General features: G+C 43.3%; 1 protein-coding gene across 1 annotated transcript in view; it reads left to right on the top strand.

The window, feature by feature from the left end:
• Spata17 (spermatogenesis associated 17) overlaps nt 1-25,111 on the top strand; it is a 173,228-nt gene that overhangs the window by 82,282 nt on the left and 65,835 nt on the right. The window contains exons 6-7 of the mRNA XM_032915678.1: nt 5,620-5,743; nt 24,507-24,713. Coding sequence (XP_032771569.1) covers nt 5,620-5,743; nt 24,507-24,713 — 331 coding nt within the window. The remainder of the gene's footprint in view (nt 1-5,619; nt 5,744-24,506; nt 24,714-25,111) is intronic.

The following is a 25,111-nucleotide window of genomic DNA, read 5'->3' as shown; positions in this document are numbered from 1 at the left end:
TGACGATTTTTAAAACATGTCGCATCACCTGTATTTTTCTGTCGAGTTATCATCCTCTCAGGTGGCCCCTCATAGGGCTTTGCTCACGTGGTAACATCCATGTTAGGGATCACTAGTGGATCACCACTGAGATTCTTCACGACATCACACTAGTGAACAAAATGGACCATTCTCAATCTCCTCCCCAGTCCCCAGTCTGCATTCCTGTAGAGCCCTCCAGGAAGTTCTGATTGGCTAATCTACATGGTGCCTACAATGTGTGTTTCTAGCAGCCTCCACACCCATGACACAGGGAAGGAGGGTCCTGGTTCCACTTTAGGATACAGCAGAGTCCTCACAGAACAGCAATTGTCTTCCAAATCAGACCTCCAAAGAGTGGCTGTGCTGTTGTCTACCGAGTAGTTTGACAAGGTCTACAGGAGTGACCATATCGGATACCCACAGCAGATACTGAAGCAGGGGCTTTCCGAAGGGAATGTTAGTGTCCTCAGCTTTGCAGTTTGACCTGCTTTTGCCTCTTATTCCTCTTATAACAAAATGCCAAAGACTGTATTAAATACTCAGGTTGGTTGGTTTTCTCGGAGTTCTGTAGGCTAGGGAGTCGAGGCGCCAGCAGATCCTGTACGTGGTGAGAATGTTCTTTTGGCAAACAGCCTCGTCTCAATCTCCATGTGCTAGGGAAAGTGACAGCATCGCTGTACTCTGCTACTCATGATGGTACACAATGCAGTGAGGGTCACCCTCAGGAATTCGCTATGTAAACACTCTCAAATTCCAGACTGGTAAAAAGCACTTCCCAGCACTTTGTTTTTATCAGCCTTTTACTTTCTCTGGATTATCATACAGAACTCCCAACCTTCCCTCAAATTACCCACATGGGCTTCCTAATTAAACAGACATAACCATATCAGTGCCCTAGCACTTAGTAGGACTATTTCAAGAAATGCATTATACATGCATGCAGCTGTAATAAACTCTAAGTTATTAATAGTATATTATTAGTCCAGTGAAAGAAGAATGGAGACTTATGATGGTGAAAACAGCTAAGTAATTATTAATGGGAACACTTTTGAAGCTTTCTTGGAAGAATGGAGAGAGACTTGTGAGAGCTGGTGAGCTGGCTCAGTGAGTGAACAAGGTACTCGTCACAACCCTGACAGCCGAGTTCGACCTCAGGACCCATAAAATCTTTAATATGGATTGTTTGTGGAAAGAATTTTGAGCAAGGTGTTGTTTCTCAAAAATTTTGTGGAAAGTATTTTTCTGGTTTGGCAAAGACTTTAGGGGAAATGAAGAACAATTTAACAAGTCATTGTAGGAAGAGAAAGAAAATATATGTTGTGGGAACGTACAAGTTACTGCATGAAAAGAAGTAACATCAGCTTACGGAGGCTTGGGACTGAGAGAGGCAGTGTTCTCACTGTCATCCCCTGAGTTCTTGCCATCATTCACACACAGAGACCTAAATACTTACATGGAGACAGTAAACCCGTTAGTAGAGTTTATACTTACCGCAACATTCCTACCATCCAGGACTATCTTACAAAGCAGTCTGACGTTTGTATTCCAATAGACAGGAACAACGTAGATGGAGGCTTTGTTTTTATGGACACTGCAGTCTAGTGGAAGACTCAGATGACAAATATATGTATAGATAAATGACTAAGATTTTTAAAATATATTTATTTTATGTATATGAGTACACTGTAGCTCTCTTCAGACAACCAGAAGAGGGCATATGTAGATGGTTGTGAGCACCATGTGTTTTCTGGGACTTGAACTCAGGACCTCTGGAAAAGTAGGCAGTGCTCTTAACCACTGAGCCATCTCTCCAGCCCCAATTGTGAGTATGTTTAAAGTGCTTGGAGGAGAAACAGATTTACAGGGTTATAAATGAGAAGATCTGTGGGGAGGCTGCTGCATGCATGCTCTCCTGAAAGTGAAAGTCCTCCCAATACGCTAGGGCGGACCAGGCTGGCAGGGAAGCACAGTGGTGCCGAGAGGGAGCAGTGCGGAGTAGGGTGGACAGAGGCCAGGGGCTCGCCTCAAGTCCTTGTAACATTCTACTATTCGTTAGTTACGTCTGCCGAAGAGCTTCTAAGTATCTTTTCAGTTTGTCCTTTTAAAAGTAACACGCATCCTGCAGTTTTTACTTTAAAAATAGCAAGCGGAAAGCACAGCTCAGGGGACAGGTTCCATGTTCCCATGCAGCCATCTACCTTTAAAGCTGTGACATGGTGGTGGGGAAAGTCATTAAACCATTCCCACTCTAGCTTCATCCTCATCCTCACGTGTGCGTCCAAAAATAGCATCGTTACTTTCTCAGAGAGAGAAATCCTATCAATATCTAAGTATAACCTCGTATGAATTTAACTATGATTAAAGCCATCAATTTTGGAGTCAGACTTGGATTCAAATTCCACGTTCCAGTTGTGGGTGTTCAGCAGAGATTTAATCTCTGAGTCTGTACAAGAGGCTGTTACAGTCTGCTCAATGGGGCATTGTTTCCCCAAAGGACACGCAGAGTATTAAATCAGATCATCTATGTCTTACCTGGAAAACTCCTCAAAGCAGAACGATGACTAACGTGCTCACACTGCACGTTCAAGATTAGTGCAGCAGTGATGAAAGAAAGGAAGTGTGCATGCCTCCGTGTGAAAAGACTTTGAAACAGGGGTCTAGTGAATGAGTAAGGACTGGAAGCTGAGAGGGGGAAGAGTGCACAGGGAGCAATGCTCTGCGTCAGTGCCAGCCAGACTTGGGAGCTCTGGGATTTGGATGGGCCATTATGATGAGGGGCAAAGCCCCAAACCTGTGTCTTCCCTTAGTCAGCAAGTGCAACCTGCTAGTTTCCCCTAACAGGGTTCAGCTAGGAGCAGCTGACAGCCACCACTCCTGGCAGCCTCAGGCTAGGGTGCGTTAGTCCAGTGTGGGGAAGTGTGATGCGGTGAGCAGCCAGCTCCAGCCATTGTCTGCACACAGCTCCACAGTGATGCAACAGAGCCTAGCAAATGTGCTTGTCCCCTTTAGCCATTAGCCTTCTCCCAGGAGAGAAAGGTGGAAACGCTCCTCAAGGTGACCTCACTCCACCATGTAGTATGAGGCAGATAGAAGGAAGAGAGTCCACTGTGTATATAGAGGGAAGAGGGCTTTGTCTGTGCTTTTAGTCTCCTCCATTTCCTGCTGGTGAAAGTGTTCCTCATGCATCGTACCTCTTCGGAAGCCAGGTACCGTGCTCTCGTTATGACATTTCTACCACACAGTGTGCACTTAGTAGAAGGAATGTCATCAAGGGATTAGACACGGCATGAAAGAGCCGTCGTGACTAGAGTGACCAGCCTTGCACCCCGTGTGTGAATGCTGAAGAAAACCGAGGCTTACATAGCATTATTCTGCATAGAGTCAGCTTATCTGACCCTCACAATAGCCCGGTGAGAAAGATGGAAATCCTAGTGTTTTTTCTTTTCTAGATGAAGGGATGGAGTTCAGAGGTTACACAGCAGAAAGCACAGTGCAGCTCGTACAGCCAGGGTCACGCAGAGAGCGTCTTAACTGCTCCACTACATTGCCTCCCAGTGGTTACTCTTATTTTTATTATCACAGTTATTCTAGAATATGTAAATATTTATCACTATAAATACCATGAGTGAAATGTACTCAAATATAAATCTTTGTATTTACAGTGGTTTAATCTTTATGTTTAAAGTGTTATCATGGGATATTCATAGGCAGTGAAAATGTTGCAGAAAATCTGAGTATTTTCTATAGTAGAAAATAGGACCATAAGACAAAAGACATGTCTAAGTCCGTAGAAAATACCCTCTCGGACTTGTGTCTGTATGGATGTGCCTCATCTGCAGTTACTTACCCTGAAGTCCAGAGTTCCCACTCCACTCCTACTGCTGACACATTCTTACTTGGGCTTGTTTCTACATTTTATAAGGGAAGACAGTCAGTACCTGCATATGCTGCTCTAAATCACCTCAAAGACTTGTACAAGAAGTTGAAGAATTTATTCTTTTTTACCAAATAACAAAACTAAAAGATTAAAATTTATAATGCACTGATGTTTTTGAGTAACATGATTATTGGTTTTCCTGGTAAAAATTCTCATTTGCTCATATGTGACTGTCTTGAAATGTGTACCTTAAGGACAAAGAAAGGTCACCATTTCCTCTACCTCCTGGTTCTTTGTCAAAAAGTGGACACAGTTAATGAGGTTTGTTTGGTACAGAACAAATTGGCAGACACAGACAGAGATGCTTTCAATGGAAACCAATTTGTTTGGCTTTACCAGGGTCTTAGCGATTAATAGCCTTGAGACACAGTCAGAGAGGTCATTGTGCCAGCTTGCCAGCACTGTCTAATGTGCAGCTAGCCCAGGTTGTCGGTGTGCAGACGCACCCCAAATACCATGCATAAAGGAAAACAGGCCATTTTATACCTTCTTTTTTCATATTAATAAGCAATTTTCAAGGGAAGGGTGGTAAAATGGGGGCCGTGCCACTCCAAGTAATTCATTTATTTTGCAATTTAATCTTATGTTGAAAAAAATCGCTCTGCTACAGTGGCCTAGCATGGTGATTTTTAAACGTCACAGCGTTTCATAAGTAACCTTGTGTGAAGTATCGGTAGCTTGTAAGGAGGATTGCAACAGATTTACCAGACACTCAGGCAGCAAGGAGAGTCCTTTTGTTTTCTCTTTTCTTTCTAGTCTATCTCCTTCTAGTTCTCCCTGATATATATGAAGCAAAGACTAAGCGATTTATTTGAAATTTTACATAGAGAAGTAGACACCAACTTAGATAGCTATTTTAAAAATAAAACAGCAGAATTAAAATGCTGGTCTGACATGAGTGATAAATCTGTCCAATGAAAGCAAAAGATGTAGTCTTTCTTCCTTATTTGATAATATCGTGTCCTATTCGGAAGCTATTTATCACACAGTATAATTTAAAGCTTATTTTCCATTTAAATTTCTTAGGCATATACATAAATAGGGACTTTTTCATTATTTTAGTGGATTTCTCATGCCTTAGAAAAAAGTGAACTTAATCTAACCCTCTATTTAGATTACTTATGTTATTGAATAAAATGTCAATTCTTTAAATGCAGGATAATATGTGTAATTTTATTGCTATTAGTTGAGCTGTTTAACCGAAGTAAATAGAATCAATTAAGCATGTAAAAAGTCCGGACTTTAAAATAAAAAGCGATTAATATTCAGAGTAAGCAGGTAGACATTTGTAAATAAAAATTAAAATTTAAGACTTACATCCTTCTTGGAATATTTAAATATTTCCAAAATAGCGAATCTTCAGCAAAGGACACGGGTGGTCTAGAAAGGCACTCACTTTACTTTGGGTTTCGGCATTTCCTCTGCTGCTGTACTAATTGGAACATGACGCGCTTGGTGTCGAAAGCCCCGTCATGACAAAGTCACTTAAATGCTGTCTAACAACAGCAAAGATCCCCAGAACTCGCAGGCAAGATAAATTGCACCCTTGATTTTGATGGATGTAGCTGATCATCGCCCCTCAAAAAAACTTGATTATCATCAGTGAAAGAATTAGGGATCAACTGAGGCCAACAGAGTAACTGCTAACGGTTTTGATGCAGGGAGGCTTTGGAGGAGTTCGCAGAAATGAAAGAGAGAGAAGAAAGAAAGATTCTCCTGGAACTGGAGGAGAAGCAGAAAGATTACCAAGCCCGCAAGACGCATTACCTGCTCAGCACAAAGCAGGTTAGTCCACCCGTGCCTGGCAGCTCCCATGAGCCACTTGGACTCCTAGACTGACAGAGACAAACTAGCGGGCTGAATAGGACATGACTTGTTGAAAAGATACCACAAAGACACTACTTCGAGTTCAATCTCGTGTTTCTGTGTCAGTGTGCGCAGGCGCCATGATTGGCCTGTGACAGTGCCTCATAGAGGCAGCCACTGAGCCACGGGTAGAAAGGTCCGCATGAGCAGAGTGGTCGCCGCCACAGGGATACCACACAGGGAGGGCATAGCCTCGCCTTCAGAACGCATTCCACGTGGCTTATCGTTGTGCTGTGAATTGATCAAGAAGTAACAAGTCATTAAGCCCAGTTGGCTCTCAGGCTTTCTCTTTTAATTCAGTGAATGGTGGAAGCTCATTCTTCTTCCTTTTCTAAATTTTGATAGATGTTGTCAAGAAAAACTTTTCATCAAACTGCTTCCTATGGAGAGATAAATATGGAATTTAGAATATTTAGAAATGTATTCTTATACTTAAGGTTTTGTTACAGTTGCTGAGAAAGAGTGCCCTGCACATAGAATATTCTGTCCACAGAAATATGCTTTAAATGCATGACTTGGCTGGTGAGATGGCTTAGTGGGTAAAGGCTCTTTAACTCAGATTCATTGACCTTGGGTTCAAGCCCCAAGCCCCGACAGTGGAAGGAGGGAGCTGGCTCCTTTCTTTTCTTTATTTTAGTTATTAACAGGGATAGGAGCTCCTTACACTGTGGCCTCCACGTTGCTGCCCTTTTCATTTTCACTTTGCCTGGTGCTGTTGGTGTTGGGACATTCCAGGTGAAGGTCTTCTCCCTTGGAGAAGAAACGTCAGAGATTCTATCTGCCTGGCAATTTAGATTATGAGATGATGGTGATCTTACTATGTACCTGCAGGTAACTAAGGAGATAAAAGGATAACCTTTGAACCTATGATGGCGCCCCCCAAGGCTGAGTGTCTCAGTGATAACATAGAAGAGTGATACTACCTTCTTTGGACTCTGTTATTGATCCTTGAGCTCAGATGCTCCCAGATGATGCTTGTAGGCGCACACCTTCCCATACTTATGGTAGATCTGGTCTGCTTCCTTTGAGTCAGTGTTTGTCCATAGTCTACCAAGGTAGAGCTTAAGGACTACAGAGCCTTACTACACTGAGCATGGCTCCTCCTTAGCCTGTTACTCTGACTAGCACGTCTCTGAATGCTTGCCCTCCATGGGTACTGTGCTGGGAATTTAGTACATGTGAGGTTATGCTAATGAATCCTTAGCCACAAGGGGCACTCAGCTTCATTTACATTGGCTGTCACACAACTTTTTTAATAGGACAAAATTGCTATCTATAAGCAGTCTCACTAAGATTAACAACCATTTTCAGTTTTGATTTTGCTGATACAAGGGATTTTAAATACTTTCCCTATATAAGAAACAAAAATACATACTTCGATGTGAGTATCGTTACTCATTTGCCTTAATGACCTGGCTATTGGGTGGAAATTGAAGCTTGGATTTAAATATATTCTTGGTAAGTTGTCCTGGCTGACTCCCGGGACTGTTTGTACCTAGGACAGGACGTCTCACTTCCAAAAACTTGCATTCTAATTGTCGGTAGCAAGTGTAAGTTCTTTTTGGTGAGAAGTTGATTTGTACACAGTTTTGTTGAACTGTGTGAAAAGAATGTAGCACTTTTAGAAGAGAACATAGTTTATTGAAAGTTTCAACAACTTAGTAATGTCATTATTAATATGCATTGTACAATAGTAAAGTTGACATTATATTCCTACAGTTCTAGTGTAGCCAGATATTGTTAGTAAATGTAAAACATTAGTCAGGCCAACAATGCTTTAAAAACACTGAAGAATGTTGCAGAGCAAAGTATACAGATAATGCTACTTAATGAATTAATAACCCTAGACTGGTTATGCTGATGTATTGATATTTATAGGCATAATTTAAGCTGATTTTAGTATAAATCTGATGTATATTTTTAAATAGTTTCAGGAGCTATTCATAATTTTATTGTTATCTCATCTTTATTCAAGCAAATATGTGTGTGCTAATAGGAGTTACACGAGTAGCTAACTAATATTGCAATGGGTGAATTAACAGGCCCCTCAGGGCTTTATTAATTAAAAAGTTCAAGTCCTAGTAAAGCGCCTCTTTTCTATGTTTATTTCAATCAGAAAGCTGAACATGGTAACTTATTTGCATAAATAATCAATCACCATTTACTAGTAGTAATAAGGTTAATTTGTTGCTGCAGACATAACAGGATTAGTCAATTATATTTCCTAGAAAAATACTGTTTGCTATGCTCCCGCCACCTGTAAAGCAGGACTGTGTTTAACGTCCTTACTAAATGAACACATCAAAAAATCTTTGTCCCTGTAAAATTTTTTGAAAGGAAAGTTAATTTTAGTTGATTTGAATAAAGTAAAATGCAAGCCATACCTCCATTTGTAAATTTATCTTTCTGCGAAGATTGATTATTTAATAAAGTTATTTATTTTGATTCAGTAACCAGTCAAACCAAATCTAATACATACAGGGCATATTTCCTTTGAAGAAAATCTCATTTACAGATTTCTTTTATTCCAAAGAAACTGACTTTCATTCCTTTGCCCTTGTTCTCAGTAATAAATTATGCTGTCTGCTCCACCTACTGGTGGCTGCACGCAAAGGCCTGTTATTGAATTCACTAGAGGAAAACGTTGCTTCCTAAGGCTCAGCAAAGTCTCAGGATGCATTTAAAACTGAAGATCCAAAGGCCGCGGCCAGCACTTGGGAGATGAACGTCACTGCATAGAACTATCCACAGGAGTAATTAACCAACAGTGACTTTCCTCATTTTCATGTTAATACGATCATAGGAAAAACATACAAACACAAATGGAGCAATCAGTAGAGCTGCATGTTTTATTTTGTGTCATTTGATAGTTAACACAGATTCAAATGGAAATGTTATAGAAATAATTTTCATGTTATCGTTTGCATAATATGTTTTTGTTTTCTTTATCCTAGTAATTTTTATATGGGTACAAAACTAATTCTTATCAGTTTTATGATTTTTAAAAATGCCCTTTGTGGTGATCATTATTGATAAACTATAATTTGATATACTTGGATATTTAAGAAAAATGCATACAGTCATCTGTTTTCAAAACCGTACCAAATTGAATTTATATAAGGAAGGAATATATTTTAATTAAAGCTTAAAGCACTAGTTATAGTAAACTGGTAGGCTGCTCAATGGGAAACATGTTTAGAAGATAAAGATTATGAGGTTAAAATTCTTAATTGGAGGTATTTAAGCTTTCCAAATTGTGTATCTCTTCCATCCTGCCCCCTCAGCAGAAGCTGAGAGGTCGTCTGCTTATGTACATTATGGACTTGCCATGTGACATGTGACATGCACTTCTGTCCTGAGGAGAGCCATGGGAAAATGGCAGTCCCTGTGTGTACACGTGCCACTGTTTACATGTGTAATGGTGTGTGTGCATCTGGGTCAGGGGCTGGTGAATTTGGAAATTACAGTGTTTGGACAGGCTTCGCTGTGGAAGGGTTCTCAGGATTGGACAGGCTTCGCTGTGGGCAAGGTTCTCAGGATACAACACTCAGCTGCCACACGGGCAGCTCTGGAGCAGTGGTGTTGAGGCACGGCCATCAGTGACTGCTGCACATTTCATGCCTGTTGATCTTAGAGGCCACTTCACTCACTCGTGCACAGTCTGGCTCCTAGGTTACTTGGCTGTACCATTCCTCGGCTGCATGCATTTTGTCACCTGCCTTTGACTTTCTCCATGCCCTCTGAGCAGTCTGTGTGTCAGCACAACTTTTGCCTGCCACCTCCTCCATCAAGGCAATGACGGTGTTTGTAGTGTGGAGGGCAGAGGGACTCAGACACCCACCCTCCCTGAGGAACCTTGGACAGCAGGTGGCTGCTGGGGAGGGACAACCACCTTTAAGGGTATGGCTCCTAGTTGGTCAGCCATGCTCCAGTTGGTAGCCCCACCACCAGGATTGTGCACAGCTTATCCTGATGTGTTACGCAAATAACTACAAAACAAGAGGACAAAAGAAGCGAAAGAGGAAGGGGGTGGGGTGGATCTGAGAGGATGTGTGGAGAAGTTGGGGGTGGATATGATCGAGATACTTGGTATGCAAATATGAAATTTTCAAAGTACTAATGCGAATATGTTTAAAACAACCCTTCCTTTTCAGCGTAAACATTGACAACTCTCCGCTATCTGCCTCCGCCCTGCCTTTCAGTCTTTTCTTCCTTTGCTCCTCTGTGTAGTCATCCCATCCCAGCCTGATATTATGTTCAAGAAAAACTCACCAAAACACCCAGCATACGGATGAAGCTGATTACTTCTCACAGCTAGTTATAGTCCGGACATTCAGTCCTGCTCTCACCCCAAAGAAGGGCAATTCTCACAACTTCCACCACACCGACCTTTCCATTCCTTACTTTTAAAATGTCTCCTCCCACCTATTAAACTGCTTTGTCAACAAGTGTACTAGCTGTTCAGCTGTCCTTATTAGTGTAGGTTGGCGAACACTGATAGATTGTTAATAGTTCATGAGAGGAGAGAGGGAGAAATATCTGCCCAGCAGCAAAGAAGCTCAGAGGAGGAAGCTGTGGAGACTCGGGGCAGTGGCAAGGGTCTCGGTGTGCTAAGGCGCTTAAGGAATCGTGGGCTATCTGGACATTAGAGTAGGTATTGATGGCTCTTAAGTGAAAGTGAGTCAGACACAGGAGAAACCTGCCAGTCGTTTTGGAGGGTTCACTGCTACCTAACTTCCATTATTAGCCCAATTACACCATGGACCTCATGCATTCCCAGCTACCGACTCTTTGTCGTGGCAAATTTCTACAGAAGTTGAAGGGGCTTGGCAGTAAGGCAGGTTGATGAAAGTTTGTTTCGGGTAGTAGCATTTGGAGGGCTGTGGGGGACAGGATCTCATGTATACACAGCCTAAGCTGTTCTGCAGCTCACTATGTGTCCCAGACTGATCTTGAACCTCCAGAAATTCTGCTGTCATAGCCTCCCTAAGGGCTGGAATTATGGAAATCAACCATCGTGCTAGCAATGGGAGGTAGTGTTTCACATTTCTTGTGAAGAAGTACATATTGACCCTTGCTAGCAAACAGGGTGTGGTGCAGGATTGGTAAGGTCATCTTCCTGTCCTCTTCTTCCAGAGGAAGGTTACAAATTTAAGGATGAGTGTTTGTTCATGATTGTACCTAGTTCATATAAACTCAGTAGAACTTGGTCCCTGGAAGTCAGTGGCCCACATATGATTCACCAAGTGACACCTATGTGCAGGACACTCCATCTCCACTCCTGAGATCCTGAGATCCTCCTTGGTAGCTAAGTGCTCTGGTACCAAACTCTGTACAGGAGGGTGCTACAGTGCTTACAGAAATGTGCCCAGTCAGCCCAAGGACACTCATGGAAAAAACTAGAGCCTTTGTGCAGAAGGCTATCAAAGCCATGCAAAACTTGGGCAGCTGTGGAAATTCCATGGGCACAACTCAAGCCAATTTGTCATGGTTTCTGTCTCCACACCCTCGTCTCCACAGTTCTGTGAAGCAGTTATCTCTGCTGCAGCCAACTGTTAGCCAGGTGGTTCTCTCCCTTAAGGTGGATGGCAGGTTTGGTCTTTCAAGAAGATTCTGCAGCAGATGAAGGACTGACCTCTGATCTCTGACCTCTGGAGGCACAGAACAGGAAGAAGGCCTATGAGACTGGACATTCTCTCTGCATCCGTTGAGCAGTCCATGCCAGAATGCTACCCTCACACCCCTTACCTTTGTCAGCCTCTCCTCTGAAAGACCAAAGACTGAACCACCATGAGAATTAATTCAGCACTAACTCTTGTACTTACATCCTCCCTCTTCAATGTTACATATAATTCTTGTTATATTATAATCCATAGAAAAGGACAATTATTTACCCTCTTGTCATTAAGTAGGGAATGTAAGTGGGGAAAAGGTTGTCATCAAACTGGCCCCTCCTCTGCTCTCTTTGTCTTGACTACAACATACGTCTAGAAAATTCAGACAAAAATGTGGACAGAAGCAAAGGGACAATCAGAAGCCACTGGAAAGAGACAGCAATGTGGAAGACTATTTTTTCAACACAGAACACTAAAAGTATTTTTAAATGGATTCTTTAGGAAGACATCATAAAACTTTCCTTTTGGCGATTAAAAATTAAATCCTGCTATGGGCCTAAAGCTTATACAGTTTTAGAAATCATTTTTAAGAATGTTTATTTTATTCTTTTTAAAACTATGTGTCTGTAGAAGGGTGGTATGTGATGTGCACGGGAGACCAAAGACTTTAGGTCCCCCAGAGCTTCAGGTTCAGGTAATTCTACATGGAACCAAATGAATAGATTTTTGCATGGCTGCAGCTCAGTGGAACTGCCCTTCTTCCCATGCTTTAGGCACTGGGTTTAATTTCCAATAATGGAAAGAAGAAAAAAAGAGACAAGGAGGGGTGAGGAGGAAGAGGAAGGGGAAGAAAAAGACGAGGAGAACAAAGAAGAAGAAAGGAAGTAGAAGAAAGAGGAAGGAGGATGAAATTATTATGATGTATGATTTCAAATTCACATAAAATATTAAAAGTCTTATGGTGTTTAGCCACTCACAGTCTCAAATATAACTACTTTGATTAACTGCTTGACCTAGATCTATAATATTTGTTCTTCAAGTTTTAACAATCATTTTGTTGCATTTTCTGAAGTAACAAGAGAATTATTCATTTTCTCCTCTAGCAATATTAATCTAAATTTTTATTCCTACGGAAAGGTTGCATGGTGTAGTATATCTATTATACTTTGGAATTTTTCTTTCCTTTCCTTCTTTTCTTCTTTGTCCCCCTGTCACTCTGTCTGTCTCTTTCTCTCTCCCTTCCCTGTCCCCTCCCACTGTATATCTCTTCCTCTCTTCCCTTCCTCTCTTCCCCCTCTCCCCCTCTCCCTCTCTTCCCCCTCTCCCTCTCTTCCCCCTTTCTTTCTTCTTTTCTTTCTTTACTTCTTTCTTCCTTTCTTCCTTCTTTCCTTCCTTCCTTTCTTTCTTTCTTCCTTCCTTTCTTCTTCTTTTTTCCTTCCTTCCTTCCTTTCTTTTTTCCTTTCTTTCTTCCTTTCTTTCTTTCTTCCTTTCTTTCTTTGAGACAGGGTCTCAGTGTCTCACTATGCAGCCCTGGCTGATGAACTCACTCTGTAGACCATGCTGGGCTTGAAGTCTTAGAGATCTGCCTGTCTCTGCCTCCTAAGTGCTGAGATAAAAAGCATAAGCCACTACACACTCATATTTTAAAGGGGAGATCTCAGTTTTAAATAGGAAATGGGAATCAAATTTTGTCCTTACAATTCATGTGGCTATTGGATCAATTTTCCAAAGTGGCTTCAGGACACAGAGGTTGCAGACCATGCCTCTCTGATATGCACGCACTTTCAGTGCCCGAGTCCATGCAGGCTGTGGGGCACATTCTCTCCTGAGTGAGTCTGCACAGTGAGTGGTCTGCAGTTTCTGGGGAGCTGCTGCTACAGAGGATTCAAATATATTTGGAAATAACAAATTGTATGTATCTATCGCTACTAAACCCAAATTAAACATATACCCACTTCATCTGTTTTTCAACTCAATCCCAAATATATCCAACTGACTGCCCCTCCTGTGCCTCAGCATATAGAATTAATAGTATTAAATACTTTTACTCTTTTTCTTTTAAATGTATTCATATTTGTCCGTTGTTTGCTGTTAAAGCATGTATACCCATCTGTGCCTATCAGAAAACTCTGAATCATTAAGTGTTGCATTTTATACCTGATCTTAACCCAGAAGCCAATAAGCAATATACCACAAGTCTACATTATATAACATTATCTATACATCTCTATACATGTAGGTGTGTGTGTGTGTGTGTGTGTGTGTGTGTGTGTGTGTGTGTGTGTACATATCTTTCAATGCTGGGGATGAACCCCGGTCTTCTTCCACCGCTGTGTGTTCTCACCCTGACAGTGTCCTCAGCCTCTGTAGGTCTTACATCATGGAAATGATCCCTTTAATTATCGGGATTTTATTTATGTAACTACAGTAAAATCAAAAGCCTGCCAACTACCGTGCAAACATTCAGCTGTTGAGTCTCCTCTAGTCTTTGAGGGAGCATCTCCCTTTCCTTGTTTTATACTTTGCCACTTACCTCGTTGCTGGAGTCATTCCTTCCTCCTTACAGTGTAGGTGAACCCCAGAAAAGGGACATGAGGTCCCCCTCTTTGCTCTTGTATAAGGCAGGGTCTCCTTGTGTGACTCCGGCTGGCCTTGAACTTGCACTGATCCTAAATGTCTCTCTCTCCTGGTACTAATAGTCTGCATAGGTGCCGACATGTTTTATCTATGTCCTAACTCAGATTTAAACACATAAAGCAGTTCAGATTTTAATCCTAGTCACTCAGTATTTCTCCTTTGAATTAAAAACATAAAAATAAAATAAAATTATTTGAAGTCTATATTGGCTTGAAAAGTGATGTCTGTGTTTGCACAAATAAATTTTTGTGATTTTTCATAGTCCATTTCTATCTTTTATTTTTTTCTTTTTCTTTTTATATCCCGACTGCAGTTTCTCCTTCCTGCTCTTCTCCCAGTCCCTCCCCTACTCCCCTGTTCCAACCCCCCAAACCTTCTCCTCCCCCACTTCTGTTCGGAATATTAAGGCTGGACAAAGCAACCCAATATGAGAAATAGGGTTCCAAAGGCCAGAAAAAGTCAGAGACAGCCCTGCTAGGAGCCCCGCAAGAAGACCAAGCTGCACAATGGTAAGGCATGTGCAGAGAGCACAGGGTCAGTCCCAGACAGCTCCCTGCTTGTCGGTTCAGTCTCTGTGAGCCCCTGAGGGCCAAGGTTTGGTTGGTTCCGTGGATTTTCTTTTCGTTTTCAGTTTTTAAAAGGGTGAATCTTGTATATAAAGAACAGACAGAAGGACAGCTAACATCATTAGAGATTCTAGACAGGCCAAATCAAGCCAGGTCATACACCAGGCACAGGGAATGTGGTATTAACACTCTGGTCTAACGTGGATTGGCCAGGGTAGAAAAAGGACCCACCTCAAGGGTATGCCCTGAGGTCAAGATGTTCTTAACTTTCCTGTTTGCTTGAAAGCAAGAACCAGAGAGCACACTCAACCCCATTGCCTTCTCCCACATTGTGGAAGCTCTCATCCCTTCAAACATGAGGGCTTGGGGTGGAGGGAAACAAGCTTGACTTGTTAAGTCCTCTTGACCAGAAGGCAAGCATACGTTTCTGGCCCATAGGGATGGATTTTAGGCTATTTTTTTTTTTGTCTTCTCAAAAAGAGCCCATTAGAGAGAAGTAACTGTATAATTGCCATTTGATTACTTGTTACTTCTGCTGTCTGGACAGCAGCTGTAATCTGGAAACAAATGAAACCCACTCAATACTGCAGGTGACTGAGAGTGAGCAAAAAGAAACATGTCTTTGACATCTTACTCCCAAATTAGTTACTAATGGTTCTCTTAATTAGTAATGTTTATATTACTAATACATATGTTTTGTAATGTTCCAAATGACAAGAAAGGACTATTTGTGGGTATATTCAACACCATCTGCAATGCCAAAGCATGTGGTGGCAGAGGGAGGCAGGATCTCTGCCAAAGACCGGTGATTAATCAGGATAGAAACTGGGCACCTGAGGGAAAGAAACGTTATCGACACCTTTCCCTGCTTGAGTCCAGAACCAGTCAGAGAAGGATGGAATACATCTGCTTTGTAAGTTCTGGACACTGTCAGTAGTGACCTTGATTTTGTGTGATTCCATCATTCCTCTCATTTCCCTCTAGTAAGGCCAGGAAAACAGCCCCATCGCTGTACGTAGAAAGAGAAAGAGGATGTTTGCTTCCTACTGTCAGACTGGCTTCCAAGAGGAGGGAGGCAGGAGCTAACGTAGGCTGGAGCACCATCACCCCAGATTGAAAACGTCTTCACTGCTGCAGGGAAGGAGACTGAGGATCATGGGAAATTCCTGCCACTGGAATAGGGGGTTGATGGGAGACTCAGGGTAGAGGAGGGTGTTCAGAGGAACGGGAATGTATTCATGTTCCCAAAATAGCCACATGGGGGAGAAAGCTTGAAGAGATAGGAGATGAAACACTAAACACTATGGATGTTTAAAAAGGTGAGAGGTGGGCTGAGAGGCAGGAGAGTGAACTTTTCAGTATGGGGAGGGACTAGCTTCCATGGCAAAAAGTGTAAAGACAGGACCAGTCACCAGCACTTTTGTATGGGGAGTTGGAGGCCCAACTCACTACAGTCGGAGCACCCCAGCCTTCTCATTGCCCTCTGGCAGTGGTTCAGTGGAGCGAGGGGTCCACGTCACGGAGTTTATTCTGAGCACACAGACCCGTGGTTCTTTATTTGAAGATGTTCATTTCTCCTTCACACTTGTAGGATTTGACAAGGTAAATTCTCGTCAGTGATTGTTTCCCCCTCAGTATGTATTTTTTCTAGTTCTTTCTCTTCTTTTCTTCCTTCTCTCCCTCTCTTCCTCCCTCCGTCTTATCCGTCAGTCCCTTCCTCCTCCCCCCCCTTCTCTCCCTTCCTGCCTCCCTCCCTCCATGCTCGCACCCGGGCTCATTCCAGCCACGGCTCTGCACAGGTTCTTGAACCACGCTTGTTACCGTAACTGAACATGGTAACAAAAAGGGGCGACAGTCGACGTTTCTTGGGCGTGCAATGACCAAAAGTTAATCCAAAATCTAACAGGCAATCCGGGCTGTTCCGGCAGTGCTCAGTGCTGCTGCACTGTGAGAGGCTTCATTCTGAGCACACAGCACCTAGGCCTGGCAGTGGCGTGCCCTCACACAGTGCAGTGCCAGTGAGTGAGCCTGAGGTCACTGGCAGTCACTGTACCTCAGATGCTCCCCTGGTCCCTTCTCCAATTCTCGCACGTCATTCACAGGACAGGCACTCCACACCTCTCACAAGTGCCCATGCCACTTGGACATTCTGCTCCAGTTTTGCTTTTTTGTTTTGTTTTGTTTTGAAATTTTCCTTGACATACCAGAAATTCTTTCCTCAGGCAGATTCAGTCTCCTAATGAGCCTCGCAGAGGCTTCTTCATTGCTGTTTTGAGCATTGCTTCCCATGTCAAACCTCATCTCTCTGCTTACACTGGTCATGTGCCCTACTCTAGCATTTAGTCTTTTGGAATTCCTAGTGTGGAACTGGATTGGATGACTGTGGAATGGAATTCTCGCATTTATGACATCTCAGTTTAACTTTTATGAGTAACCCGCCCCATTCCATGCCCATCACTCTGTGTTGTGTGTGTGTGTGTGTGTGTGTGTGGTGTGTGTGTGTGTGTGTATGTGGTGTGTATGTGTATGGTGTGTGTGTGTATGATGTGTGTGTGGTGTGTGTGTGTGTTTGTGTATATGGTGTGTGTGTGTGTGTGTGGTATGTGTGTGTGTATGTGTGTGTGTATGGTGTGTGTGTGTATGGTGTGTGTGTGTGTGTGTGTGTGTGTGTGGTGTGTGTGTGTGTGTGTGTGTGTGTGTGTGTGTGTGTGTGTGTGTGGTGTGTGTGTGTGTGTGTGTGTGTGTGTGTGTGTGTGTGTGTGTGTGTGTGTGTGTGTGTGTGTGTATGTGTGTGTGTGTGTATGTGTGTGTGTGTGTATGGTGTGTGTGTGTGTGTGTGTGTGTGTGTGTGTGTGTATAGTGTGTGTGTGTGGTGTGTGTGTATGAGATATGAAAATCAAGAAATTCCAAAATTATGACTGAATTCAAGTCCTCAACATTCCAAAGATAAATTTTGGCAATATTCTCATGCCACAGTGGCCAGCCTGATGTCCCCTGACTGTGCCCCCATGTCTTCTCCCTCCCTTGCTCTCTTGGTCTTGGTGCCTTTCTTCCATTTTTATTACAAAATTCTACCTAGTCTCAGAACAAATTCAGAGACGTTTGCCTCAATGATTGATTCTCATAGTGTGTTCTATGTCTTTGATAACAAACACTGGGAGATACCCACTATCAGCCAGTTAGACCACAGCCAGTCATGCAAAGTCTTTCGAGTTCTAGCCTCTTTCTTCTAAGAATAGCCTCACGGGATGAAAAGCTTTTGCCCTCTCTGTGTGTATCTTAGGCTGAGAAGGTTGGTAGGCGTTCTATAGCCATTGATTTTAATTTGCGTTAGGGAATATTATATTTAAGTTACTTTCTTCTAATCCACATTTCACAGGAAATGCTTTAATGTATAATATTGATGAAAATAGCAAATTCACTTCTGAATTTTTTTTATTTAGTAACTACAGCTATTTAAAAATATTTCACTCTGATCATGTAAAAGTAAAATAAGAGCACACTTTGTTTCTCCTTTTAAAAATTCTTGAAGAAAACAAAAATTCCTCCACAATAAAACAGGTATAGCACAGGTATAGGGGGCATTCTTCTGCACCTCTACCTTTCCCTGACCAAAGCTCTGAGGGCCATGGTGATCTCCTCTGGACAAGCAGAGCCCCAGGAGGTGCTGGCCAGGCCAGAGGAATCCTTGGCAGGGGAGGGGCTGGAGTCTTCTCCCGATGCAGGGCTAACTGCTGCTGTGCTGCACCCCTGAGTGCCTCTGCTAGAATGGCCAGCAAGTGAGCAGCCGCATGTGCAAGGTCTGAGTTCTCAGAAGTCGGCGTGGTTAACAGGCCTTCACTGAACTTTTAAGGAAACCTTTAAGAACTCTGCTTTCTTCTCTCCTCTCTGCTCCTTCCTTCCTTCAGTTCCCTTTCCTTCCTCCCCTGTTCAGTTCTGTTCTGGAGTCAGGGTAAGGATGGAGCCTAGCACCGGGCATGTCAGGGGCACAGTGACAAGGAGCCACAAAGGAGGCCCGAGGGAGTATATCAGGTTCCTAAGAGTTGAGCTAATGTGCTTTTAAGTAACAAGACAGAGTAGTTACTAAGACGACCCAGGCCCCGAATTTTCTTAACCTCAGTAAACCAACCACACAGCTTTTGTGTGTTTTTTACTTGCTTTATGCCAGCACATTCATATCACGTACACTGTCGTGGGAGCCAGTGCTGAGTTCAGCCTGAGAGGCAGGAGGAATCAGCTGCCTTCTTCCTCTAGGTCCTCAGCAGAAGCATCTGGGGTGCAGTGGCCTCCTGCGGCCCTGGGCTGCTGCAGCGGCAGGCAGCGCTCTCCCAGGAGCAGGGCAGTCACTTGCTGAGTGGGGTTTTGTAAGTCCCTAGCACAGGTAGGCTGAGGCCGTGATGAGGCCTCACTGTCTGTTCAGCAGCCCCTTCCACAGCAAACACCCCACTCGGTCCTAGGCCCACCTTCTCTTTTCCAGCTATCAGAACTCTTGGCCACTGTGTTCTCTTAATGTTTCCTTTCAAACTGCATCTGCTTAAAATTTAGTAAGAGAAGCATATTTTAGGTAGGCCTCTTTTGAGAAATGTGTCCCACTCAATGGTGTTCACAGATTTTAAATCAAGAGGCCTGAAAATGGTTTTAGACTTTGTCTCTTTCTGTGGCAGACTTCTATTTGCTAAGTGACTTGAATGCAGTTTCCAAAAAAGAAAAGATAAAGGGTCTGAGCTAGCCTGTTCACCTCTGTTCACTCCCAGATCTGAGCTAGCCTGTTCACCTCTCTTCTCTCAAGTCTAGGCAAACAACTGTTTCAGGTGAAGTCTGACATTGAAACATGGATGGCTGTGCAGTGGGGATCTGAGGTGTACATCGCCAGTTTCAGTCTCTTCAGTTCACAGATATGAGCTCTGAGAGGAAACCACAATAACAAAGAAACAAGAAGTTAGACTGCAGCATCCCTGCACACAGGGAACAAAGGTCTGTGTAGGGAGCTGCGCCCCCCACAGCCTGAGACAGCACAGCAGGTGCCCCTGCAGCAAGCCCTTCCTTTGCTTTCAAATCAGTTGCACCTTCAAATACTCTCCCATCCGCAGCACTTAAGCATAAGAATAAAAATTGAGGAGAAAAAAACCTGCTGATAGATTGTTAGAAATATGGAATAGTTCAAAATATTAATGTAAGGCTAAGGGTGACTGGGTAACAAATGGTACATTTGCTCATTGCTCAACCCGACATAATTAATATTCTAGGTCATGCTTAAGTTCCTATGATGGACGGTCTAAAGGGGGGAATTCAGGAAAAAAAAATATATCTATTATATAACTCATTGCCCTTTTTTTTGTGACCAGTCAGAACCATAGCCTTTAAAAAAAATCAGCTTTCACACCCCATTTGCTTTGCAGTCCTCACCACTGGGCCACCAGTCAGCAGCCCAGCCTGCTGCAAGGAGGTCAGTGGGAAGCTATTAGCAGAGCCCCCCCTGAGAGCCCCGGTCTTATTGAGTTGAATGTTAGCATGACAGTACTGCAAATAGCTCAGGTGTAGGCTTTTCTCTTTCTTTCTCCTTTTTCAAACAGTTAGCACAGATTTCCCCATAGTGTTGGTCACTCTAGGAAATTATTGCTGAAAATGAAGTCCCCAAAGCTAGCATGGCAGTGGCCCTTCCAGACGGTGAAAAATGGGGAAAGCAGAAACTCTGCCACAGAACCTGGGGGTGGGGTGGCTGGGGCTTTTGTGACCCACAGCAAAACATTCTTCTTAACCAGGCAGATCATGGAATGTGGCAGGCAGTGGAGACAATCATATGTTTGTAAATTTTATTTAAAGAAACAATAACTAAATGGCTACTCCAACAATAAACAGGGTGACCGCTCGCTGTGAGGAATGGGGTGGGGGCGCACAAACTGCTTCTACTGAGGTAAGTCAGCTAATGTATTAATTTCTAAAATACTGACACCTTGAAGATTTTAAATGATACATTTGAAATTCAATTAAAGTGTATTTTCTATCTATATTTGATTTAAATTGCAAAGAGAATACACATGAGGAGACCTCTATATAGTTGCAGAGTGTAATTTAAGGAAGCTATCATGGCTCTCACTCTATTTGCATCTCCCACTTTGCCTACACACGAGCGTGCAAATGCAGCAGGAGATCAGGATTCCTGGTGGGTAAAGTTAATACAGACACCAGCGGTTATTCAGGCCCATGGAGATGTTAGATGGTAAATTATAACCTTTAACTAAGTTGTAGGAATCTCACAGCTTAATCTATAAGGTGGTGGAAATTTGGGCAATAAATTAACAGATTTCCACTTAGACTCTCACTAACCTAAATGGTATTTCTTCTCTTGTATCCTCTGCAAAGAGCATAACATATAGTTATTTTTTGTCAGTCATCTTTTTAATCTAACATTGCTTGTTCCTTCCCATCCTCGGTACATATGTGACTTAGAAAAGCGCCCTAAGAACCATTTAGAGACTTAACCCTCAGTTGAGTGGCCACGAAAGCCATCACAGGTAAACACACACTTGTCTGTTCCTCGGCGGCCATTTGCCTTGTTCATGCGCCTGTCCACGTTGTGTATCTAGAATAGCAAAAGTGTGTTACCCTAAAAAACTTTTGCACTTAAAAAAAATAAACTTATTCTAAAGCATAGTATCACTCAGATTAAGGAAAAGATATCAAGGAAGAACCAACTTTAAAATAATTTTAGGTATAAAATATATGTGTTAACTTTATTTTATATACAATAAATTTTAGTCCTTAATGGAAGAGCAGAAAAGGTTAAATTTAACATGACTAAAATGGGTCCTAGCATCATCTTCGAAAGGAAAGGAAAACCACGTGTTAGACAAAAGGGGTCACATCCCATTGGTCTCAGGTCTGGGTTTGTGCCTTTGCTGCTTTGGAAAGCAGAGTTGAGCACGGTGTGACACCTTTCTCAATGGTGTGATGCTGCCCCCATGAGTATTTAGATTCATTTATGGAGTGTCTGCTGGGTACTTTGCCGACATACCCAGGGCCCTGCTCTCTCTCCACTTGGTTGCGGTGGTTAACTGTGAAACTGTGAGTTCTGTAAGGGATAATGGCGGGGCAGACTGGCACCTCCAAGAGAGTACAGAAGAACTGGGGACCAGGCTGGGGTAGGCGTAGGGTAGGAATCCCCGTAGGGTAGGAATCCCCACCGGCCAAAGGGTTGGCTTGAAATGTCAAACTCATCTTGTACAGCTTTTCTTTCTTATTTTCAGGATGTTTATTTATTTTGTGTGCATTGAGTTGCTGTTTTGTCTATGTGTGTCTGTCTGTGCGAGGGTGTCGGATTCCCAGCACCAGAAGCTCAGGCAGCTGTGAGCTACTGTGTGGATACTGGGATTTGAACCGGGGTTCTGGAAGAGAACCACTGAACCAGCTCTCCAGCCTCCTTGGACAGTTTTCCCAAGACATCTGTCCTAGCTAATATTACCAGGGACCCTGAGATAACATATAATCAGGAATGTTTGTGGGTTAATTGCAGCATAAAAGAAAAGTCTATTTCTTTTAGGAATAACAGAAGTGTTTAATACATTCTTTATATAGTTCAGTGTCTACAGAGCCACCAATCATTTCATCATGGAAAATTTCACTTTTCCCTACAAATATGAATTTGCATAAAGGATATTTACACATGTCTATGTGCAGGTATGCACATGTATTTTGATTATGAATCTCTGGAGATCAAATATCACCCAATACAGTTCTATCAGAGTAGTGTGCTCTTCAGTCTGTGGCTCAAGTAACATGAGGCTTGCAGACGATGGACATCTGCTACACTTGGATTTCACATTTCTCACACACGCATCTGTGGCACCCATTTAGCAGGGCAGATGCTGTGCGAAGTCTCGGCTATTCTGATGCAATGTGTGACAGAGTGGTAAGGGCAACATGACGCTGCAGAAGCAGGGCACCTGATGTGCACAGTAAGTGCACAGATTTGGAGTGATAAATAGTATCCCATATGGGTCTGGAACCAGAGGGATTGGCCAAGTACAGGACTTAAAATAGATGCTCACAGGGGGCGGGAAGCAGAAGGCAGGCTGCCCTGCTCTGCCTTGTGTGGGGTGGACGCCACTACAAGGAATGCATGTATGAAGGGGGGCTGTGCATACAGGGGGAACTGAAGATGGGTATTAGAGAGGGCTGAGGGTGGCTGAGGGACATGTCATCACCCAGTGGGGTCAGCTGGGTGGTATGCAGCACCCTGAAGCTATGCAGATCCAGACTCAGCCCACAGTCTACCAGGCTGCACTATCGTCCTGAGTCTGGGCAATGATGAATACCCGAGATAGAAATGCTTTGATTTCTGTATTGGACTGCCTCAAAACACTACCATGGCCTGTGGTACCACAAGGAGCCATGGTAGTGTCTGTGATCCGCTCAGCTGCTGCCCCAGTCCGTGATAAACCGGAGATTCAGGTAGACACATGCAGTCTGTACCACTGACTGAAGCCTCAGAGACATCCTCGGTTCTGCCGCCTCAGGGGTCCGTGTTGAAGTGAGTGGCACGTCCTGCCACCTGAGGTTCTGTTGCTGTGTGTGCTTTTTGCAGCTGCTGAGGGGCATGTGGGGGTATGTGGCCCTGATGCCTCAGAGGGCCATGTCAATGTCTGTGGCCCATGTTGCTACCTAACGCCTTGCAGAGGTCTGAGGTTCGTGCCGCTGCCTGAAGCCATATTGATGTTGTAGGCCACGCTGCCCCCGGGGACTGTGTTGACGTAAATGGCCCATAAAACTGTCTGGGACCTTACCGATTTCCATGGCCCGTGTCACCACCTAACGCCATATTGATGTGAAGGGCCTGCACAGCCACCTGGGGCCCTGTTGATGTTCAGGATCCAGGCTACCTTGTTTGGGTCCATTTTCCTACTGCAGGAGGAGGCCATCTTGGTGGTTTGTGCTGTCAGCAGAAACCATGTGAAGTCCATGCTCCCGCTGACTATAACAAGCAAGGAAGCTACTCTTTCAGTGACAGGGATGACTGCAGACACACAGTTGAGAAAGAGGGACCCTGAGAGGCTTCTGTGACAACTCCTACCTTCCACAGTCACAGCCCGAGCAGAACACCATCCAAGAGAACTCTTAAGGTGTGATAAACATGCTGAAGTGTAGCTCTTGGAAACTGATGGCTCCTGGCAGGCGCCAGGGAGCCAAGGGAAGGACGCCGTCCCCGTTAAGGTGCGGGGCACTCCAAGTTTGACTTTGCTGCAGTGGGTATATAGAGAACACATGTTGAACTTCTTTATTTTTATTTTATTTTTATTTGGTTGGGGGAAGGCCAAGGCTAGGCAGGGCAGACATTAAAGAAATGGGAACTGAGTGTGCTAGGCTATATGATCTCAAATTCCCAAAGAATCAATAAAAACATTGTGTGGAAAAATGCCCTTTTGGTGTATAATGATCAGCAATTCAAATAGTCAAGTATTTATATATAATTAATACCCTAAATTTGTTCAAGCATTGCCCACTTGCCTTTATGTAAATGAAGGTTTGACTTTCTGATACAATTTAAAACATATATTTATGTAAATGAAGGTATGGCTTCCTCCTACAGTTTAAAACACATCATATCTGTCAGGAATACAACATGGATGACTAAAAATCTCTATTTTATTTTCTCAAATACAATTTCAGACTGAGTTTTCAAAACACATTTACTCTGCAATCCTGAAAGTTGCTAAGATTGTTGGTCTAAACCAGATACAAAGTTTTCTAAGTTCTCCTCTGGTAACCTACCCCTGATTAAGTACCACAGTTGTAGTTTAAAGTATTTTTTCCTCAAATGGATAAAAAGTTACTCTCGTATGTAAATTAAAGAAATGTGTTCCTTAGATTTCAGGTGTGTACAACTCACCTTTCCGGGAGCAGCCTGACCCATGGGAGGTGCGGCTGCAGAAGGCAAAGCCTTTGGAGCACCGGAAGGGCTCTGCTATGAAGAGCAAGACAGCCCACAGTCTCAGCAGCTGGCTGGCGTGCACCAGTGCCCGCTCCTTCCCCCGGTCAGCAAGTCTGCCGCCTATCGACAGGAAGCGGTGTCAGGTACCAAGCAGCCCTGTGTGAATCCATCCTTAATTCTCTATCCTCACCCTTCTCCTCCACTCCGACTGTAGTAAAGTGTGTGTGCTGTGACATTTGTTAACGTCACCCAGCGTACCTATGCCCCGTCCATTTTTGTAGCATCAGGTTAGTTAGCGCCATTGGCTGAACACTACTGGTTGTCTCCACAGACAAACTCTGTCTTGGCCACCTTGGTTTCTTCAAAGTACCAGTTTCCTTTTCCAACATCCCAGCATGGCCTTGTTCACTTAACACAGTGTTCCTAAGGCCAATCAGATTATGTCAGAATGGCATTCCTTTTAAATTCCAATATATACATACGTATACATATACATGTACATATACATATTCATATACAAGCATATGCCCAACTGCTTATC

This window comes from Rattus rattus, chromosome 10, assembly GCF_011064425.1.
Source record: "Rattus rattus isolate New Zealand chromosome 10, Rrattus_CSIRO_v1, whole genome shotgun sequence".
NCBI lineage: Eukaryota > Metazoa > Chordata > Mammalia > Rodentia > Muridae > Rattus > Rattus rattus.
Note: the sequence above shows the minus strand (reverse complement) of the source record. Positions and strands in the feature narration are given on the sequence as shown.